The following is a 22,888-nucleotide window of genomic DNA, read 5'->3' as shown; positions in this document are numbered from 1 at the left end:
ACTGGTTGGCCGGTTTCAGCCCTCGGCAGGGTAACCATAGAACACGTGTTTCATCTATTGCAGCAATAAAACATAGTTCCTGTTTTTGGTTCATCAACTGATATTCCTCAAACTTTACCAGAAGTAGTTTTGGAACATTGCGACTATTTCCCTTCTATTAATTTGGTAATAACTATTGGTATGACATTACTTGTTACGACCTGTACCATTGACACCTCCGTAGCCAGGTGGGAAGGAGCAACAGTGCGTAGCACACGCTTCTCGATTAGACCGGGGTTCGAGCCCGTCACCACCAAATACGGAGGATGTGAAAAGGTCAGGGAATGACCACCGCATATCCCGGAGCAATATGGCCTTAGTTGCTAATGCTCCTAAAAACCAAATAACAAACAAGCAAACAACTCTATAAAACAGCACCATGGGAAACTTTGTCATTGCTTCCCCAAGTGGCATGTTATTTGGATGATTCATTCATAAACATGCTCCTCCATGGTGTTTTCCTCATTGCTATCCTATAATCATCTAATAATTAGCTACAATAGAAGTAGCTCTCTGTCAATCAGGAGCTACCAGTTTTTTGGAAATTACACTGATTGGGAAAGTTATGGTAAAATTTTCTGTTTTCATCACATATAATTTACAGTAACTAAGGCAACAGCATTTAATGAAGATTGGGACTTCAGAGCAATTCTAGATTTTTAATTTATTTTTTTAAAGAAAAATTTCAGAAAATGCCAGATATATGATAATTCTGTATTTTAACGGCAGATATATGAATTTTTACTGCATTAGAAATTCACCTTTTCATTAACATAAACAAAAATTTTATTGAAGTTCAGGCTAACTTTAAATTTAGCTTTGCCACTGTATTATTGTCAAAAACCTTGCACATCTATGTGATTCTCATTGAGACATTTCTCAATAAGCTCACACAATAGTCATCATGCTCAGATAAAGCATTACAATTGTTTAGGTATGTTATTGGGTATAATGAATATATTTGTGTGTATTCTGTTTGTTTAGGTTATCATTCAGGGTTGTTTATCTCCACGATCTTTGCCTGGCCGCAAACATATATTTGTGTCACACAGCTCTTTTCTTGAGGATGAAAATGTTACTATATTAGGAGTTGAGGAACTGGCCCTTGAACATTACAGATGTAATGGATTTACTGAAGGTAAAATAGTATACTATCTTTTTGTATTGACTGAGAGTCAAGCAACTAGAATTTCCTTAGAAAGGGTTAAGAAATTTAAACTAGTCTCCTGTCAAGGAATCATTACTGATTCTTGCTGTAGAATAGTCTGCTTTTTGTTTGCTTAGTCATATGTTCCTGTTTCAATAAACTGCTGACCTCTGTTGCAAACTGTTGTAAAAATTTTGATATGCCTTATAGTGGTTGTCAGGTATAAATTTATCAAAAACAATTCAATTACTACTCCTACTTAATTCTGCTATTGTGTATTAGTCCTAGTAAAGGCAAAATCAGTATAGCTTTTGTTTCTGTAAAATGATTCACTTTCATTTTCATTTTTTTTTTCTCATAAATGTGCCATTACAAAACTCAGTTTTGAATTTAGGAATGTACCATCACAAGACTCAGTTTTGAATTTAGGAAATCATCTCCCTCAAAACGTTTATGAAATTTCAAGAATTGTAGAAAACTTTACTATTGTGAAAAAATAAAAAATGCTACAATTTATTTCCCCTGATGTAATCTTAAGAGATTGATGATGACCTGTCAACCAATGCTGGTGTGGCTTCATATCATCAAAGCACTTCTTCAATGTGTTTAGGATAGTGAATTTCATTTGTTCACTAACCAATTTTAAACTAGTATTCAACTAACACAAGAACTACATAAACTGAATATACACCTAGCATGCACTGTTATAGGAAACAAGAAGGGTTTACCACTGGGGATCAAGATGACAAAGAAAATTGAAAAACATAGTCATTGGTTTCCGAAAGGAGGATACAGTTGAAGTGCTGACATGGAAAGGCAAAAGAACTGTACTTATGATTTCTACTTTCTGTGATAGTAGTAGTAGTAATAGTAGTGGCATGTGATGCAAGAAAGCAAGTGTATGAGCTTATGCAGCATCACCCAAAAAAAAAAAAAAAAAAAAAAATCACACCATTCCCTCCAAATGCCTGTCCAGTTTCTCCTTAAATTTATTTAACCTATCAACTTCCACAACGACAGATGGAAGTTTGTTCCAACAATTAACCATCCGCTGGCTAAAGGCAAATTTCCGCACATCTATTCTACATCTGTCTTTTCTTAATTTGAATTTATGCCCCCTTAGGTTCGTAATCTGAACAAGTGGAAGGATCCCATCAGAATTCAGTGTGCTCAACCCATTCAAGGCCTTATACACCTCAATCAGATCACCGCGCAGGTGCCTAGTCTCCAGCCACTGCAATTTGCAGAACATAAGCCTCTCCTGGTAAGAGGATCCCTTCATTCCCCTCACCAATCTTGTTGCCCTTTTCTGTACATGCTCAAGCAAATCTACATCCTTCCTAAAATGAGGCCTCCAGACCTGTATGCAGTACTCAAGGAGTGGCCTGACCATTGCCTTATACAGAGGGACAATCACCTCCTTTTCCCTGCTAACAAAATTCCTATATATCATCGACAAAACTCCATGATCTGCCCTGGCAGCCTGTCTGCATTGCTCAGAAAACTTCATATCTGACTGCACAATTACTCCCAGGTCTTTTTAATTTTCTACCACCTTAAGTGTAGTACCACACAGTTGGTACATTTCTCTGGGGTTACTTCTACCCATATGCAGTACTTTGCATTTGTCAAGGTTAAACTTCAGTTGTCACTTCTCAGCCCATCTGCCCAAATTTTCTAGATCCTGTTATACCGATTAAGAAATATCGTTCAAGGTTTAGGCCTAAATGGTTATCAAATGAACTAATGAGACTCGTGACAGAGAAGAAAAATGCATGGGATGCATATAAATTATCAGGTGACGCAGAAGCCTGTGGCAGATATAAGCTAGTCTGTAATCAGGTCACAAAGGAGGTTCGGCAGGCGAAGGCAGATTACGAGAAATCTTTGGCAAAGGATGCTAAGAAAAACAGCAAGGATTTCTTTACTTATATAAACTCTAAAAGGAAGGGGATGAATATGATTGGTCCACTTGACATCGATGGTTCGACTGTTGATGATCCTGCTCAGATAGCAAACAAACTGAATGAGTATTTTGCATCTACATTCACACGTGAGGAATTATTACAGTTTGAAAATGGAAGAAGGTTATCAAATTGTAGCAGTGTGCTTAATGATTTTGTAATAACTGAGAGCAAAGTGGAGGAGAAATTGTTGAAGTTAAACATAAGAAAGGCACCTGGGGTGGATGGGATCTATCCAGTTATTTTAAAGGAGGCGGCAAAGCAACTAAGCAAACCCTTAGCCATAATTATGAGAGCATCCTTGGACTCAGGGGAGGTTCCCACGGACTGGAGATGTGCAAATGTGTCCCCAATTCACAAAGGTGGATCGAAGGGTGACACGAGTAATTACAGACCAGTTAGTTTAACTTCTGTTCCGGGTAAAATAATGGAGTCACTGGTTAAAGATGCATTGCAGGATCATCTAGACAAGACTGCAGCAATAATTCAAACACAGCATGGGTTTGTTAAGGGAAAGTCTTGTCTGACAAATTTGATTGGTTATTATGATGTGGTCACAAAGGAACTGGATGCGAAAAATAATTTTGATATCATATACTTGGATTTCAGGAAAGCTTTTGACACTGTTGCGCATGGAAGACTACTGTACAAATTGGAGCAGAATGGTATTAAGGGTAAGTTGCTACAATGGATAAAAGGATGGTTAAGTGGGAGAAGACAGAGGGTGGTAATCAATGGGTGCTGCTCTTCATGGACTAATGTTATTAGTGGAGTCCCACAGGGTTCGGTGTTGGGTCCACTGTTGTTTTGTGTATTTATCAATGATATTGATGAAGGTATATCAGGCTTAATGTCGAAGTTTGCAGATGACACAAAGGTTGGCAGGGTTGTTAATGACAGTAATGGCAGTGTGCTACTGCAACAGGATCTAGATAATTTGGGCAGATGGGCTAAGAAGTGGCAACTGAAGTTCAACCTTGACAAATGCAAAGTACTGCATATGGGTAGAAGTAACCCCAGAGAAACGTACCAACTGTGTGGTACTACACTTAAGGTGGTAGAAAATGAAAAAGACCTGGGAGTAATTGTGCAGTCAGATATGAAGTTTTCTGAGCAATGCAGACAGGCTGCTAGGGCAGGTCATGGGGTTTTGTCAATGATATATAGGAATTTTGCTAGCAGGGAAAAGGAGGTGATTGTCCCTCTGTATAAGGCAATGGTCAGGCCACGCCTTGAGTACTGCGTACAGGTCTGGAGGCCTCATTTTAGGAAGGATGTAGATTTGCTTGAGCGTGTACAGAGAAGAGCAACACGATTGGTGAGGGGAATGAAGGGATTCTCTTACCAAGAGAGGCTTAAGTTCTGCAAATTGCAGTGGCTGGAGACTAGGCACCTGCGCGGTGATCTGATTGAGGTCTATAAGGCCTTGAATGGGTTGAGCACGCTGAATTCTGATGGGATCCTTCCACTTGTTCAGATTACGAACCTACGGGGACATAAGTTCAAATTAAGAAAGGACAGATGTAGAATAGATGTGCGGAAATTTGCCTTTAGCCAGCGGGTGGTTAATTGCTGGAACAAACTTCCATCTGTCGTTGTGGAAGTTGATAGGTTAAATAAATTTAAGGAGGAACTGGACAGGCATTTGGAGGGAATGGCGTGATGATTTTTTTTTTTTTTTTTTTTTTTGGCTGATGCTGCATAAGCTCCTACACTTGCTTTCTTGCATCATGTGCCACTACTACTACTACTACTACTACTACTACTACTGTTGCAGTAGCACACTGCTATTACTGTCATTAACAACCCTGCCAACCTTTGTATCATCTGCAAACTTCGACACTAAGCTTGATATACCTTCATCAATATCATCGATAAATATACAAAACAACAGTGGACCCAACACCGAACCCTGTGGGACTCCACTAATAACATTAGTCCATGAAGAGCAGCACCCATTGATTACCACCCTCTGTCTTCTCCCACTCAACCATCCTTTTATCCATTGTATCAACTTATCCTTAATACCATTCTGCTCCAATTTGTACAATAGTCTTCCATGCGCAACAGTGTCAAAAGCTTTCCTGAAATCCAAATATATGATATCAAAATTATTTTTTGCATCCAGTTCCTTTGTAACCACATCATAATATCCTATCAAATTGTTCAGACAAGACTTTCCCTTAACAAACCCATGCTGTGTCTGAATTATTGCTACAGTCTTGTCTAGATGATCCTGCAATGCATCTTTAACCAGTGACTCCATTATTTTACCCGGAACAGAAGTTAAACTAACTGGTCTGTAATTACTCGTGTCACCCTTCGAATCCCCTTTGTGAATTGCGGATACATTTGCACATCTAATACCCAAACTGTGGTCACAACAGGAAAGGTAAAAGGAGGGGAAATCTTACAGCTTAAAAAGCCAGTTGCTATTTGTGAATATACAAAAAATATGGGAGTGCCTAGACAGAGTTGACCATTACTGTGTGAATTATACATTCACTTGCAAATTGATGAAATGGTGAAGAAAGTTGTTTTTTGGCTATTAGAAGTCTCAATTGTGAACAGCTTCACCTTGATGTAGGTGGCGGATCCATCACAAAAAACTTTCGTCACAACTGGTTTTGAAAGAAGTTGCTTTTTTATCTAGTAGGAGATGTCTAAAATAAGGCCATCAAGTTCAGATACTAAAGAGAGAGATTGAATGGCTGTCCTCATTTTGTGGTAAAACAAGAAAATCAAATAAGAAGAAAGACTGCGCAGTATGTGGTGACAGAAGGGTTAGTAGTGGAAGAAAACAAATGGTTTTGGTATAGTGAGACATGCTCCAGAAAATCAGGATTGCACCCTGGTGAATGTTTCAAGAAATACCACATGCTAAAATCATATAAATAACAAATATTTAAAACATTTTTTAATGTTTTACTAGGGGACTTCACTCTCTGCTCACTTTGCTCTCCCATCCCCATGCATGCTTTTCTATGTAAAATGTAGAGGTATACAGAGTAAGTCAAATCTTTTCTATGTAAAAGACACACCTGTCAAAATGCACTGGTCAATATCTAATCAGGAAATGACCTATGTAATTATTTACCTGTGCATTTGTAGTTTTGCAGTTCATGGCATTCTCAAGGTCGAATAAATATCACAGTAAAAGTCCAGAACAGTGTACACCTTCCAACGTGGCAGCAAGCAAAACAGTGGGAAAGCAGTGTTTGACAAGTTGTGATTCCCATATTTCGACAAACGGACAGGAACAAAACAGTTATTGGCAGATGCCACTGCTTTCCCTGCCCACTCCTAGGGTGTTTTTATGCCTAGGGTATTTTTCCCCACATTTGCCGCTGTTTTTAAATCGGGAACTCGTTTGCCCATTTTAAAACAGCAGGATGGAAGGATAAACACCCTCCCTAAGCTAAGCCCCCCCCCTCCTCGACGACACAAAACAATCAGAAAAGGGAGGTGCCTTCGCCTGTCAGTTATCGCCATCTTCCACGTTTTCATCGAACTGGACTTCAGCCAATATCGCTGAAGTCCAGGATAATTATTTACCTGCGTTTACATAGGTCACTTAGGAAAACGCCTTTTTCTGCGGGTTCCATAATACACAAGGAATATTGTTGCATCCGAAAGAGCAGGACTAAAATATTTAACTGAAATATTTACAAAATACGAAACCACAGTATTTACAAATATACAATATTCATTAATATACAAAAAATATTACAATGGAACATCAAATGTTAGACAGAGAATCACTTGCACGAGGTTGGTGAATGTTATGGAGGCAGTCATCAATAATTAATTGCATTTGTAGTGATGTAATTGCCTCGCCCTCTTCTCCCATTGGCTCGAATAAATATCACTAGGAGGAAAACTTTTTTAATGTATAGATAGATTAATCACTTTTATTATAATAGCTCATGTAAACTAAAAAATAAATAATGTTTGAAGAGATTTTATTCAGTATTCATTTTTTTTTTTTTTTCCCCAATTTCATGCTGGACTGGAACAGGAAGACAACAGAAATAATGCTGGACTGTGAAGGGTTAATGGTATCACTATCTATTTGTTCAAAGATTTGTTCTAAACTTCTTTTGGAAACAGTCAAATCCAGAAATAATCACTTATGGATTTAGCTGTTTATGTATCTGTTTCTATACTTGGAAATGAAATAGGTTTTATTCATTACATTAAACCTATTACATTAAATTTATATTAGGTTACTTGCAAGATAAATTGGAATTGAACTAATTCTTTTGTCTGACAAATTTGATTGGATACTATGATGTGGTCACAAAGGAACTGGATGCAAAATATAATTTTAATATCATATACATCGATTTTAGGAAAGCTTTTGATACTGTGGAACATGGAAGACTACTGTACAAATTGGAGCAGTATGGCATTAAGGGCAAGTTGCTACAATGGATAAAAGGATGGTTGAGTGGGAGAAGACAGAGAGTGATTATCAATCACACTGCTCTTTGTGGACTAATGTTATTAATTGAGTCCCCCAGGGTTTGGTGTTGCGCCCATTGTTGTTTTCGGTATTTATCAATGATATTGATGAAGGTATATCAGGCTTAATGTCCAAGTTTGCAAACAATACGAAGGTTGGCAGTGTTGCTAATGACAGTAATGATAGTATGCTACTGCAACAGGATCTGGAAAAGTTGAGCAAATGGGCTGAGAGGTGGCAATTAAAGTTGAATATTCACAAATGTAAAGTACTGCATATGGGTAGCAGTAACCTCAGAGTAACATATTAACTGGGTGGTACTACACTCAGGGTAGTTGGAGAATGAAAAGGACCTGGGGGTAATTGTGCAGTCAGATATGAAGTTTTCTGAGCAATTCAGACAGGCTGCAAGAGTGGCTCATGGTCAATGATATACAGGAATTTTGCTAGCGGGATAAGGTGGAGATTGTCCCCTTGTATAAGGCAATGGTCAGGCCACACCTTGAGTACTGTATACGAGTCTGGAGGCCTCATTTTAGGAAAGGTGTGGAGCTGCTAGAACGAGTACAAAGAAGGGCAATAAGATTGGTGAGGGGAACAAAGGGTTTCTGTTACCAAGGTAGGCTTAAGATTTGCAAATTGCAGCTTCTGGAGACTAGGCACCTGCAAGGTGATCTAACTGAGGTGTATAAAGCCTTGAATGGTTTGAGCAGCTGTGAATGCTGATGGGATTCTTCCTCTTGCACAGATTAAGAACCTGAGGGAGCATAGATTCAAATTGAAGAAAGACAATTGTAGAATAGTTGTGCGGATATTTGCCTTTAGCCAGCGAGTGGTTGATAGTTGGAACAAACTTCCATCTGTTGTAGTGGAGGTCGAAAGCTTAAATAAGTTCAAGGCAGAACTAGACAAACTTTTGTAGTGAATGGATGGGTGAAATGTGATTTTTTTTTTCTTTTTTGGCTGATGCTATATAAGCTTGCTTTCTTGCATCATATGCCTCGGCTAATGCTAATTAAATTGAATTCATTAAGAACCTATGTTTATTTTGTTATCCATATATGTGGCTAATTTAAATCTATTTGCCTTCCTTCCATATCTATTTTTGAATTTATTAATTACTAAGAAATATAGTGTATCTATTAATATAGTGAATTTATATAGTGAATATGTTAATATAATTTCTTTTCAGTTCATGGCACCTCCGTAGCCAGGTGGGCAGGAGCAGCAGTGCGTAGCACACACACTTCTTGATTAGACTGGGGTTTGAGCCCGTGACCACCAAATACGGAGGATGCGGAAAGGTTAGGGAATGACCACTGCATATCCCTGGAGCAATATGGCCTTAGTTGCTAATGCTCCTAAAAAAAACAAATAACAAATAACATCTTTTCAGTTCATATACTGGTTTTCAAACCTTAAAAAAAAAAAAAAATCATTATTTTTTATTCCAATACATTGCTTTCCATAATTTTGCAGTGCTGATTTCAGAAAGAACACATTTCATTCTGTTATGTCACAATTTTTATGCAATCAAAAAATAAAATACATTGTTTTTTATGTTAATTTCAAATTTCATTTTAATCATGCAAATATTTCATTAATTTATTAATTAATAAGGCTACTTAAAGAAGGGCAAGAAAAACTGCCTGAAACACATGACCATGATATAAATTATTCTAAATTTAAAAAGTTGCAATGCACTGAAGTATCCCTCTCTTTACAAATGAAGTGCTCATGTTCATTGTACTTAGCCTTTTCAAGAAATTCAAGATTTTCATGTTTCTTTCAAGTGAATTGAATGGGGAACAGAAGTATACTGATTTCTGTTGTGGGGGAGGACACATTTCAGTTTTGTGCCAGAGGAGTCAACTAAATAGTCTCATATACATCTACTATTTCTAAAAAAAAAAAGGAAGCAGAATGTTAAAAAATTTGTGATTTAGATTTAAAAGAACTTTTACAAGAACTTCATAGTTCGAGAAACCTCAGCATCTATCATAAAATATGTGGAATTGTTCCTTCTTTGAAACACAACTGCCACATGTGCAGTAAAATATTTCTGGATTATTTGTTTAATTAGCATTATTAGAGGCATATGATGCATGAAAGCAAGTTTATGTAGTGTCAGCCAAAAAAAAAAAAAAAAAAAAAAACAGTCCCCATTTCACCCATCCATTCACTCCGAATGTTTGTCTAGTTCTGCCTTGAACTTATATAAGTTGTTGTTGACCTCCACTACAACAAATGGAAATTTGTTCCAACTATCAACCATACGCTGGCTAAAGGAAAATTTCTGCACATCTATTCTAAAATTGTCTTTCCTCAGTTTGAATGGCACATAATAGCCTTAGATTTCCATGCACCAATAAAATCATAATCAATCAATTAATCAACCTCAATTTGAATTTATTTCCCCTCAGGTCAGTAATCTGAGCAAGAGGAATAATCCTATCAGCATGGAGCTTGCTCAAACATTCAAGGCCTTATACACTTCAGTTAGATCACCTCGCAGGTGCCTACTCTCCAGAAGCTACAATTTGCAGAAATTAAGCCTTTCTTGGTAACACTAGCCCTTTGTTCCACTCACCAATCTGTGCTCATTCCAGCAGCTCTACATATTTCCTAAAATGAGTCCTCCAGACCTGTATACAGTACTGAAGGTATGGCATAACCACTGCCTTATACAAGGGGACAATCACCCCCTTATCCCTGCTCCCAAAATTCCTGTATATCATTTAAAAGACATGAGCTACTCTTGCAGCCTGTCTGTACTGCTCAGAAAACTTCATATCTGACTGCACAATTTCCCCCAGGTCCTTTTCATTCTCCACTACCCTGAGTGTAGTACCACCCAGTTGATATGTTACTCTGGGGTTACTGCTACCCATATACAGTACTTTACATTTGTCAGTGTTAAACTTCAGTTGCCACCTCTCAGCCCATCTGCTCAACTTTTCCAGATCCTGTTCCCGTAGCATAGTATCATTACTGTCATTAACAACCCTGCTAACCTTCGTATCGTCTGCAAACTTAGACATTAACTCTGATATACCTTCATCAATATCAATATTAGCAAAATTACAAGTAAATATTGCAGCAAGGTGATAAAACAATTTGAAAAGATACAGGGCATATCGTAACTTTTTTGCTGTAATTTCACGATCAATTCAGGACCCTAAAACAATGAAAAAAGTTTATATAAAGTGTGTTTGATTCTGAATGTTGCAGAGCTATGGCAGTTTGAATTTTAAAAATGGTTGTGGATTTTTTAATGGTAAAAATAATAAAAATAAGCAAGCACATACTGGGTCTATTCATGCTAGGCACATTCTCATGTATTTTTTTATTTTTATTACTTTTTTCCATTGAAAATAGGCATTTTTTAAAATTCAAACCATAGTTTAATAACCATTGAGAAACAGACAGATTTATATGAACTTATTTCTTTTTTTTTTTTAGGCCCTGAATTGATCCTGAAAGTATGGCCCAAATGTTATGACATCTACATGTTATGCATATCAACATATAGTATATACAAGGATCTATATGGATATGTATATTTTTTATGGTGAATCTGAACATGAATAGTATTAGAACCTTTAGTACTTAGTATTAGTAGGGGCAAATTATGCAAGAAAGCAAGCTTATAAAGCATCAGCCACAAAAAATTTCCCACATCACCTGTCCATCCCTTCCAATAATTTGTGTAGTTCTTCCTTGAATTTATTTCAACTATCCAATTTCACAACGACAAATGGAAATTTGTTCCAAAGTCTGTACTTCACTACCTTGAAAGTTTATCAGACAGAAGATACTTCTTCATATTGGACTTGATTGTAATTTTATAGATTGTAATTATCACAAAATGCTTGTGCTGGAAGGTTATTTCAAAGAACAGAAGCAGAAGGGATAATTGAAGAAGAGGAAATGTTAATTTTTTTGAATTGAATTGTAGAAGGATATTGACTGGTTGAGGCATGTGTTTAGATTGGTTTGCAAGAAAGAGGTGGAATAGCATTTTGCTGTAGCATATACAGGGTGTCTCAAAAGGAATGTGAATCACATAGGAACCCATAACCGAAAACGTCACGGGAAAGTAGTAGCAGAGATACAAGAAGCAGAAATGACCGTAATTAGTGGCAAAAATTTATTTGACATAATATTAACAATGGAGTACAAGATGGATTCATTTCATGATGTTACAACAGATGCTTGAAGGTTCCACCATGAGACGTGATGCATGCATGACACCGATGCAGCATGGATTGGCGGACACGGTCGAACACACCTGGAGTTTCTTTGACAGTAGCAGCAGTGCAGACGAGTCTCGCCACGAGATCCATTTCCGTCTCCACAGGCGATTCATACAGGATAGATTTGAGCGCCCCCCACAGAAAGAAATCAAGGCTCGATAAATCAGGTGAGCGTGGGGGCCAGGCAATGGGTTCACCACGGCCAATCCATCGAAATCCAAAACGCCTGTTCAAATGGTCACGAACACACCTTCCATAATGGGCAGGCGCCCCGTCACGTTGAAACCAAATGTTGCATCTCACATTTTCTGGAACATCGTCAAGTAACCCCGGTAGAACTTGTTCAAGAAAGATCCGATATTTAGTGGAGTTCATGTGGGATGGTAACAGGTATGGGCCGACTAAGCAGTCACCGACCATACCTGCCCACACATTTATTGCGAAGCGATGTTGTGCTGCATGGGGGCGTACACCATGTGGGTTGTTGTGAGCCCACGCATGAGCATTGTGCTGATTGAATAAGCCTTCCCGAGTGAAATAAGCCTCATCCGTGAACAAAACATAGGCTGGAAAATAAGTCTTGAACACTTTCTTGGAGAAACCACTGCGCAAAAGCCACACGTGCAGGATTATCTTGGGGGAGCAGTAACTGAACCCTTTGGAGATGAAAGGGGTGTAAGGATTCGTAGTGCCAGACACGCTGTACACGTCAACGAGACACTCCTAAGGCAGAGGCAATGGCACGTGTGCTGGTAGTTGGATTATTCTGGACGGCATTCAACACACTTTCTTCCATGGCGGGAGTTCGCATCTAACGTGGTCTGCCCGCACTACTCCTGTTACCTCTAAATGACCCATAATCGCACAAATTTTGATGCACATGCGCAAACAAACAGTGGTCCGGTACATGTCTGTCTGGGAAGCGTTCTCCATAAATTCGTTGAGCATCTCATCCAATGCCCTCTGCTAATCGATATACTAGGTGCATGTCTGCCAGCTCACAGTTTGTATATCGATGCATGCTCTTCGTGTGGCGACTACTGTTTGAATGAGTAAACCAGAAATTTTCCCTCTCGCGATCTGATGAACAGTGCCGTCTACCGACTTACGGTGACGTTTCCGGTTATGGGTTCCTATGTAATTCACATTCCTTTAGATGTTACCTACCTCCCCTAAACGTTTATACCAATATTTTTGAGACACCCTGAATGGAAATATCTGTAGAAATATGTGCAGTAGAAACTTAATACTAGTGTGATAAGAGCAGAGAGAATTTGTAAGGGATGAGTTATTAATTACTCTGACTGCCCTCTTTTGGATAGTCTGCAAATTTAACCCAGCAATGATGATGTCTCCATTCATAACAAACAGATTACGAGAGATTACGTAACAGATTTAGCCAGATTACGAGAAATCTTTGGTAAAGGATGCAAAGGAAAACACCAAAGAGTTCTTTACTTATGTAAATTCTAGAAGGAAGGAGATGAATCAGATTGGTCCATTTAACATAGATGGTTCGACTGTTGATGATCCTGTTCCAGTAGCTGATAAGCTGAATGAATGAGTATTTGCTGAACTGAATGAGTATTTTGCATCTACATTCACACATGAGGAATTATTCAAGGAGGGGAATGCCAAAGGTTTATCAAACTCTAACAGAGAGATAAGTGATTTTGTAATAACTGAGAGCAAAGTGGAGGAGAAATTGTTGAAGTTAAACATAAAAAAGGCACCTGGGGCAGATGGAATCTATCCAGTTATAATGGAGCTGGCAGCAAGGGAAGTAAGCAAACCCTTAGCCATAATTATGAGAGCATCCTTAGAGTTGGGGGAGGTCCCCATGGACTGGAGATGTGCAAATGTATCCCAAATTCACAAAGGGGGCTCAAAGAGTGACACAAATAATTATAGACCTGTTAGTTTAACTTCTGTTCTGGGGGTCACTGGTTAAAGAGGTGATACAGGATCACCTAGACAAGACAGCAGTAATAGCTCAGACACATCATGGGTTTGTTAAGGGGAAGTCTTGGCTGACCAATTTCAATGGATACTACGATGTGGTCACAAAGGAACTGGATGCAAAAAATAATTTTGATATCATACACTTGGATTTCAGGAAAGCTTTTGATACTGTTGCACATGGAAGACTGCTCTACAAATTGTAGCGGTATGGCATTGAGGGCAAGTTACTGCAATGGATAAAAGAATGGTTGAGTGGGAGGTGGCAGAGAGTGGTAAGAAATGGACTCTGCTCTATGTGGACTAATGTTATTAGTGGAGCCCCCCGGGTTCGGTGCTGGGCCCATTGTTGTTTTGTGTATATATCAATGATATCGACGAAGGTATATCAGGCTTAATGTCCAAGTTTGCAGATGATACAAAGGTTGACAGGGTTGTTAATGACAGTATGCTACTGCAACAGGATCTAGAAATGTTAGGCAGATGGGCTGATAAGTGGCAACGAAGTTTAACATTGACAAATGCAAAGTACTCCATATGGATAGCAGTAACCCAAGAGAAGAGCAGAGAGAATTTGTAAGGGATGAGTTATTAATTACTGTGACTGCCCTCTTTTGGATAGTCTGCAAATTTAACCTAGCAATGATGATGTACCAACTATGTGGTACTACACTTAGAGAGGTGGAGAAAGAAAAAGACATGGGGGTAATTGTGCAGTCAGATATGAAGTTCTCTGATTAGTGCAGATGGGCTGCCAGAGCAGGTCATGGAGTTTTGTCAATGATATATAGGAATTTTGCTAGCAGAAACAAGGAGGTGATTATCCCCTTGTGTAAGGCAGTGGTCAGGCCACACCTTGAGTATACAGGTCTGGAGGCCTCATTTTAGAAAGGATGTAGAGTTGCTAGAATGAGTACAGAGAAGGGCAACAAGATTGGTAAGAGGAACAAAGGGTGTACTTATGAAGAAAGGCTTAAGTTCTGCAAGTTGCAGCATCTAGAGACTAGGCACCTGTGAGATTATCTGATCGAGGTGTATAAGACCTTGAATGGTTTCAGCAGGTCAGTGCTGACAGGATACTTCCGCTTGCTCAGATTAAGAACCTGAGGGGGCATAGATTCAAATTGAGGAAAGGCAGTTATAGAACAGATGTGCGGAAGTTTGCCTTTAGCCAACGGGTGGTTGATTGCTGGAACAGACTTCCATCTATTGTGGAAGTTGATAGCTTAAATAAATTTAGGCTGAACTGGACAAACATTTGGAGTGACCAGATGGATGAAATGGCAAGGGTCTTTTTTTGTTTTTTTTGGCTGATGCTGTATAAGCTTGCTTTCTTGAATCATATGCCTCAACTAATGCTAATACAGTGGCGTGTAACATGACAGGCTCACCAATTTATTTATTTATTTTATTATTTTTATTTATATTTATTTATTTTTAAATTTCTGCTTGTACTGTACCGATATTTGACTGTTTCTTAATGAATTAAAATATATATTAGAGGTATTAATTTATTTTTATGAAAAATTTAAATTTAAAAATGTTTTTCCTTTATGATTTTAACAAATCTTTTGTTAATTATGTTGAAAAAAACAAACAAACATGAAATTTAAACATGAAACTATAGCTACTTCTATGTTTAAGTTTATAAAACTGTTGAGCATACAAAAATTGAAACTAATGCATGTATGTGTATTACTGTTTTTTGTGAATTAAATAAACATAAAATATATAAATAATAATAATGAAGACAAGAAACCATTTTACATAAATAATCAAGACAACAAACCATTTTATATAATAATTAAACACGAAACAGAGTACAGTCAAACCTCCCAAATCCAGCAGTTTAGAAAAGTGGGTGAGTCTGTCAAATCAACCATGACATAAATAACCATTTTACATTAACAATAATAATCAAGACAGTAAAACAGGTTGTTGTGTTTGAGAGGTATAGTCAAACCCCAAATCAAATGTAGTGGTACCAGAGCCACAACTGCCCTACTGAAAGCTACATTGTAGGTAATTTTTATATAAAAAAAAAGAAAAGTAGTTAGTTTCTTCATACATTTCTCTTGGTCTGATGTTGATGTTATATTTCTATTCAGTAAAATACACATGAAATTCTGTAATATTTCTTTGTGGTTCAAGAAGAAATGTAAGGAAATAGTCTACAAAAAAGGAGCAAATACAGAAAGTCTGTAGCTTGCCTTTACATTTTCATGTTTAGTGATAACCATCCATTATCCTGCACTACCAATTTTCCAGCTATGTTTAGGAAAATGAGCAAATTCAGCAAGCCACCATTGAAAAGGCAAATTTAAATATTAATTTGGCCATTCTCCAGAGTAGTGTTTGAGCTGATTGTGTAGATTCAAGGTATCACTTTGGAGCAGTAGCGTAACCAAGAGTAGATGGAGGGTTCAAACCTATCCCCCCATCTTTCCTTTGCTTTGTACCTGAAAGAGGTGTTTTTTTTTTTTTTTTTAATAGTTTAAAAAATGTGAGAAACAGATTTTATGACAAATTATGAACATAAAATCTGTTTTTGGCTAAGGGACTTTGAATTTTTATGATGATTTCTTGAACAGTTGGTTACCGGACACAAAGATGTAAGACAAGCTCTTCTGAGGAATATTACAGACTTTCTGTGTTTGTTCCTTTTTTTTTTACACTGTTTCTTTAACAGAATTATAACAACACTTTTTCCTGAACCATGAGGAAATATTACAGAATTTATTGTGTATTTTACCAGATGGAAATATAACAACTCCACCACGAGGTCAAGAGAACAGTGTGAAGAAACTAACTACTTTGTATGAAAATGATATGCAATGTAGCAATATGCTCTCAGTAGGGGAGTTGTGGCTTTGGTACTATCATATTTCAATTGTTATGGAAACCAGAAAATGTGCTTGAATTCCATCAGGAATATATTTGTGAATTTTTTTCCCTACCATGAACCTGACTACTAAAAATACACTGCCAGTTTCAAAAAGTACAAATGAATGCCCTTCCCCTACTTTGCACCAATTGAAAACATACTTATAAAATCACACAGGAGAACAAATACAACATGATTTAACTCTGTTAAAACATCCTAGAGAAATCAGCATTTTTTCAGAGGATGTTTTTGATCTCTATCTCTATATTTTGGCCCATTAACCACATTAATCGGATTTTTGACTTAAAATTTTTGATGTTGTTGAAACTAGTAATATAATGAAATAAAGAGTGAATGGTAAAAATTGGTTGACCCACTATATTCATCTGGTATTCTGATGTATTTTTTTAAATACTATAAATCCTTCTTTTAGGTACTTATATAGAAAAATGTTTTATAGGAGTTCATAAATAGAATAGAATCTTTAATTGCAGTATAAGATGTATACAATTAATAGAATATATAGTTAATCCCATCACAGCATGGTGGCCAGAAAAATTGATTCATTTTTTCTCTTAAGAGATTGCTGTTATTAAATTTTTTTTTAGCTTCATTCAGCCTTTGGACCATGAATGAAATTTAAAAAAATAAATGGTAATACTCCAGATAACTGTACCCCTTACAAAATGGCGCTGAGAAGAAGAGGGGGAAAGCAGTGACGTACGGTTTGTAACTCCACCCACTCACTACGTTCCCCCTCTTCTTCTCGATGACTGCACATGGCGGATGTCACGTGTCATAACAGTATGTCAGAGCTGAAAAACAATGAAATTAACGGCAAAAATGGCAATTTTTTTGTAGCAACAACTAAAATAAATGCAATTTATTCTGGGAAGACAAAATCTCACGCAAGATAACACGTCAGAGTTAAAATTATGAAAATTCACAAAAACAATAATTTTTTTTCAAAACAAGAAACAAAAAGTAACGTGACATGCAGCAAATGACCAGTTTTTGCTGAATACCTCCTGAAGTTGTGTAAAAAGGTAACCTAAAAACCTATTACCATTTTTCACTAAACTCAAATGAAAGTCAATTAAAAACATGACTCCCATTATGATTGATTTTTTTTGTCCAACGACCAGTTTTGCTTGAATTCCTCCCAAAGTTGCGTAAAAACATAACCATTTTTCTAAACACAAATGAAAGTCGATGAAAAACATGACTCCTGTTATAATTTTTTTTTTCTTCCAATGACTGGTTTTTGCTTGAATCACCAGTCACATAAAAACCTAATTTAAAAACCTAACCTTTTTTCACTAAACAGAAACGAAAGTCAATGAACACGTGCAATGAACAATAAAATTTCTCTTTTCGCAAGCACAAAATGACAATATAGATTTTTTTTTTTTAAAAGAACGCAACCGACACAACACAATACTAGGTTAATGATATGTGAAAACAACACAGAAATACAAATAAAACTCACCTCATCAGTCCTGGCTTGTAGGCTTGTATAAAAAACACAAAAAGAAATAAACAAAAAAAAATTGACAGCAACACACGGCAGCAAAAAACAATCAAACAGTTTACCTGCAGGATGGAACAGGATAACGACACAGGAACTCAGGACTAAATAAGCAACCACATGGCAAGCAACAATGGAATATTAACTCTTAACAAGCAGCAATGGAACATTAACTCTAACAAGCAGCAACAATCAAACAGCACACACCAGAAACCATATGCACAAATTTTGCATTTACCGCTCCAGTGACGTCGTATCACTTCATGTCCACCTGAAATGAAGATGGGGATGCATTGAGTGGGTGGAGTCACAACCTGTCAATCACTGCTTTCCCCTGTTATTACAGCCAATTAGAAGGGTGTACCGTTAACGGGAGTATGGCCAAATAAATAAATATTGGATTAATATTCATTATAAAAAATGCCAATATTTGAGAAGATAAAATTTCGAACCCCCATACTGAGATTCCAGTTGCACCTATGTCTCAGAGCCATAAGTTTTTACTGCACTCCAACTACATTGAGAAATTTTCTAGATCTTAAAATTCTCTAATTGCTGTTTGTGAACAAGATTAGTGATTCAGTGATAAAAAAACAAGGAATTGCTGTGTTTTGAGTTTCATGATTCATTCATGAAACATTAGACTGAGGTAAGTAACGATTCACTAAACACTGTTTACTGTTTTTTAACTTTTTGATTATTGTTTGCAAACAACATCAACACATCAACTTTCATACATTTGCTATTAGCCAGCTAAAATAAAATGAAGTAGTTTAAAAGACTGCAGCCTTTCAGAACACATACAGAGGGACCCTTATCTGGTGTGGAATTGGTTGCATTGTTCAAGATGCTTGACATTGGTACTTCATTGAAATAATTATGTATTACATTTCACTTTTCCCTTCAAAAATATACCTTACATAGTATATTTTGGAAGGAGAAATAATTTTATTTTACTGTATGTCACCTTTACCTCTTTAATACAAGGTGTGGCTATTAAATAATGAGACTTTTGCAATAAAATAAATATAAAGAAATATTTTGTATTTCAAGTTATCTCCTTCAAAACTACACACAACTGTCCCATATGTTTCTTCCAAGCAGAGAAACATTTCTGGAAGTCATCTTTTGTAAACCTTTTTAACACTTCGGTCTTTTTTTTAATATCTGTAGTGAACTGAACATGGGCTCCTTTAAGTACACTTTTCAGTTTAGGAAAGAGAAAAAGTCACATGGGGTAGGTCTGGTGAGTAGGGTGCATGTTCATGCACAGAGATTTTTTTTTTTTTTTTGCCTAGAATCTGGTGAACAGAGAGTGCATTGTGTGCTGGAGCATTGTCTTGAAGGAGCATCCAACCATCATTCCACAATTTAGGTCTCTTCCTTTGAATTTTTTCACTCACCCTTGTCAGAACTTCAGTGTAGTACATTTGATTGACAGTGTGATTTGTTGGAACATATTCAGCCATAATAATTCCTTTAATATTGAAAAAAAACAAGAAGCACAGTTTTCATTTTTGATTTTGACAATCTTGCTTGTTTTGGTCTGGGGGATTGTTTTGTCTTCCATTGCATTGACTGTCTTTTAGTTTCTGGGTCATACCGAAAAGCCAACTTTCATCGCAAGTAATTAGAGTACTTAGAAAGTCTGGATCTTCTTCAGTTTTTTTTTTTTTTTTTTTTCAAAACATCTTCACTGATTTGGAGTCTTATTTTATCTTCATTCACAATTTTTGGCACCATCTTGGCACACACTTTTCTCATGACTAAATTTTCAGTTAAAAATTGTCTGTTTCTTTGTCCATATTGAGTTCTGATGCATCCATTCTATTTATTAAACAACAATCAATGTTATCAATCTCCTTACCCTTTCCATTCTTTCATCATCTTCCACAGTTCTCTCTTCCTTCTAAAAATCTTTTATGCCATTCAAATACACAAGGTCTTGACCTAATATCTTCCTCATAAACTTGATGTAACAACTCATAACTTTCAGTTGGTGTTTTCTTTAGTTTTGTTAAAAATTTTAGGCTGATTTGTTGTTCAAATCTCATTTCTGTCATTTTTACAGCAAACTGCAAAAACATACAGTAATGAAAACTTTTCTCACTGTAAAGCAAATGAACATGTCGGAATATGACCTGGTAGACAACTAGGGAAAGGTTCGAGGTTAACTACTGTTCTTTGTTTCTTAAGTGGCATTTGGTGTGTAGTGGCTGCACACACAGTCTTGTTATTTAATAGCCACATCTTGTAAGAGGAATACACTTGTACGGTATTATGTACAAGTTTCAGAATATAAATGGAATATTTTTTATGGCTCTTTACGACAATAATATGACTACCCGAAATTTGCAAAATTCCATGGCTGTTCTGTAAAAGGTCATTCATTTCACCCCTGTGAGGGTGTCTTGCCTGTTGTCACAATGGTTATGATGGTCTTAATGCTGAGAGTGCTTGGTTTTAACCCAGTGCTTCCCAGAACTGTTTATTCCGAAGTTGGTTTTATTTGAATGACCCTTATATACATTACCTTTTATAATCAGCTATTAGAGAAAAGTGAAAAACAAAGGCCACAGTGCATAAATGATTAAGGCAGCTATATTTTAAAATTATAGCTTAAAAACATGTTTAGCTTAAAAAAAATGTGTTTGCCAAAGACATGCTTTGCATTTTTTAAAATAAAATTCTTTGCTTATTTTATGACATATTTTTATACAGGGATTCATGGTGAGGGCTCAACATTTATATCCCTATTCTGCTTGATGTTCTGGGAAATAATTTATGAAATTAAATTATCTGATGCATTCCGTTCCCCTTATCAGTGTTATCCACTGGATCTCAATTCAGAATGCTTTTATACCCGGAGGAAGCTGCAAATAGAAAATCATTTAGAGATACTCCGAAAATCATCCATTGAGGTAACAATTTTTATCAATCTTTTGAAGAAAACAGAAATAGTATACGCTGTACAGTTACTCCTGATTATTCCTAATGGAGTGGAAAGGAGAATATGAATAATTTTTAAAAATAATCCAAACTGATAATATTTTCAACTTACCCATAACTTTTAGTTTTAAAAAATCATATAATAGAATAAATTTTCTGATGCATTTACTGAATTTAATGAATGAAATCCATTTACTGTATTTCATACATCTATCTATAACTTATGTACTACACTCTGTATAAACTATAACAGAATTTTGTTTATCTTTATATCATGAAATGTGACATTATCTTCATCCAGTTTAATCACCAGTTCCGATTTATCACATCTACCAATTAATTCAAGTTTTTGATTATTTCATGTAGAGGTCATGTGATTAAAAATATATATCTGTGTTATAGAACCTTGACAATAACTTAGATGGAGAAGCACATCATGAATGAATTATGAAAACTTATGTACTACACTCTGTATAAACTATAACAGAATTTTGTTTATCTTTATATCATGAAATGTGACATTATCTTCATCCAGTTTAATCACCAGTTCTGATTTATCACATCTACCAATTAATTCAAGTTTCTGATTATTTCATGTAGAGGTCATGTGATTAAAAATATATATCTGTATTATAGAACCTTGACAATAACTTAGATGGAGAAGCACATCACGAATGAATTATGAAAACATTGTCAGCAGGGACAAAGGTGTGATTATCCCATTGTAAAAGAAATGGTCAGGACATATCACATATCTGGAATACTACATACATGTTTGGAAACTTCATTTTAGGAAGAATATAAATCTGTTGGAAAGGGAGCAGTGAAGAGCAACATGATTAGTCTGGAGTACAAAAGGATATTCTTACTAAGAAACACTGGGATTCTTTAAATCGCAACCTTTGGAAACTATGACACTATCTGCACAGTGACCTGTTTGAAGTGTATAAGGCTCTAAAAGAATTATGTAACTTAAATGTTGATGCATCTTTACTCTTTTTCAGGTGAGATGCATATGTGTGCAAGCACACACACCCACACACTAGGGGACAAATTTAAATTGAAAAAGGATGGTATTAGAATACACATGCAGAACTTTGCATTCAGCCAAAGAATAATTGATTGTTGGAATAATCTTTCACTTAATGTTGTGGAAGTGGGTACTTTGAATAAATTTAAGGGATTAGAGAAATTATTAACAGTAATCAGAAAATGAAGTTTTTTTTTTTTTTTTTTGTGCTGTTGCTGTATAAGCTTTGCTTCCTTGTATCATGTTGCCAATGTTACTATGAGTAGTTGAATTTCTTTATATAAACATTTGTTTGCATACTCTCCCTGTTGGGGCATGCCTTACACTTTACAAACTGTTACAGTAACTGGCTCCTTCTGAGAGTGATTGTTTAGTGTAGAAACAGTGTTCTGCATTTTAAGTTCAAAGCATCTGGTGAGCGACCATTTGGTAGATTAAGAAAATAAATCACCACTGAAAATTCGCTGTAAGAAATCTTTTATTTAAATTTTAATTCATATAATATTTTTGATAAAGTTCAATCTTTCTTTTATCTCAGAACTGCTATCCAGTAGCATGTATTGTATTCAACAACACTGCACATTTTGCTGAACTTAAATCTTCATTTCTTACTACTAAAAACTACAAGAAATTTTTTCTCTCCTCATTTAAAAGAACTATTTAAATA

General features: G+C 36.3%; 1 protein-coding gene across 1 annotated transcript in view; it reads left to right on the top strand.

The window, feature by feature from the left end:
- LOC150083362 (fanconi-associated nuclease 1-like) overlaps nt 1–22,888 on the top strand; it is a 177,737-nt gene that overhangs the window by 80,536 nt on the left and 74,313 nt on the right. The window contains exons 7-8 of the mRNA XM_090377215.1: nt 1,024–1,177; nt 20,964–21,163. Coding sequence (XP_090233341.1) covers nt 1,024–1,177; nt 20,964–21,163 — 354 coding nt within the window. The remainder of the gene's footprint in view (nt 1–1,023; nt 1,178–20,963; nt 21,164–22,888) is intronic.

Source organism: Mastigoproctus giganteus, chromosome 7, assembly GCF_048544385.1.
Source record: "Mastigoproctus giganteus isolate SK-2022 chromosome 7, ASM4854438v1, whole genome shotgun sequence".
Taxonomy (NCBI): Eukaryota; Metazoa; Arthropoda; class Arachnida; order Uropygi; family Thelyphonidae; genus Mastigoproctus; species Mastigoproctus giganteus.
This window is presented reverse-complemented; position numbering and strand designations above follow the sequence as displayed.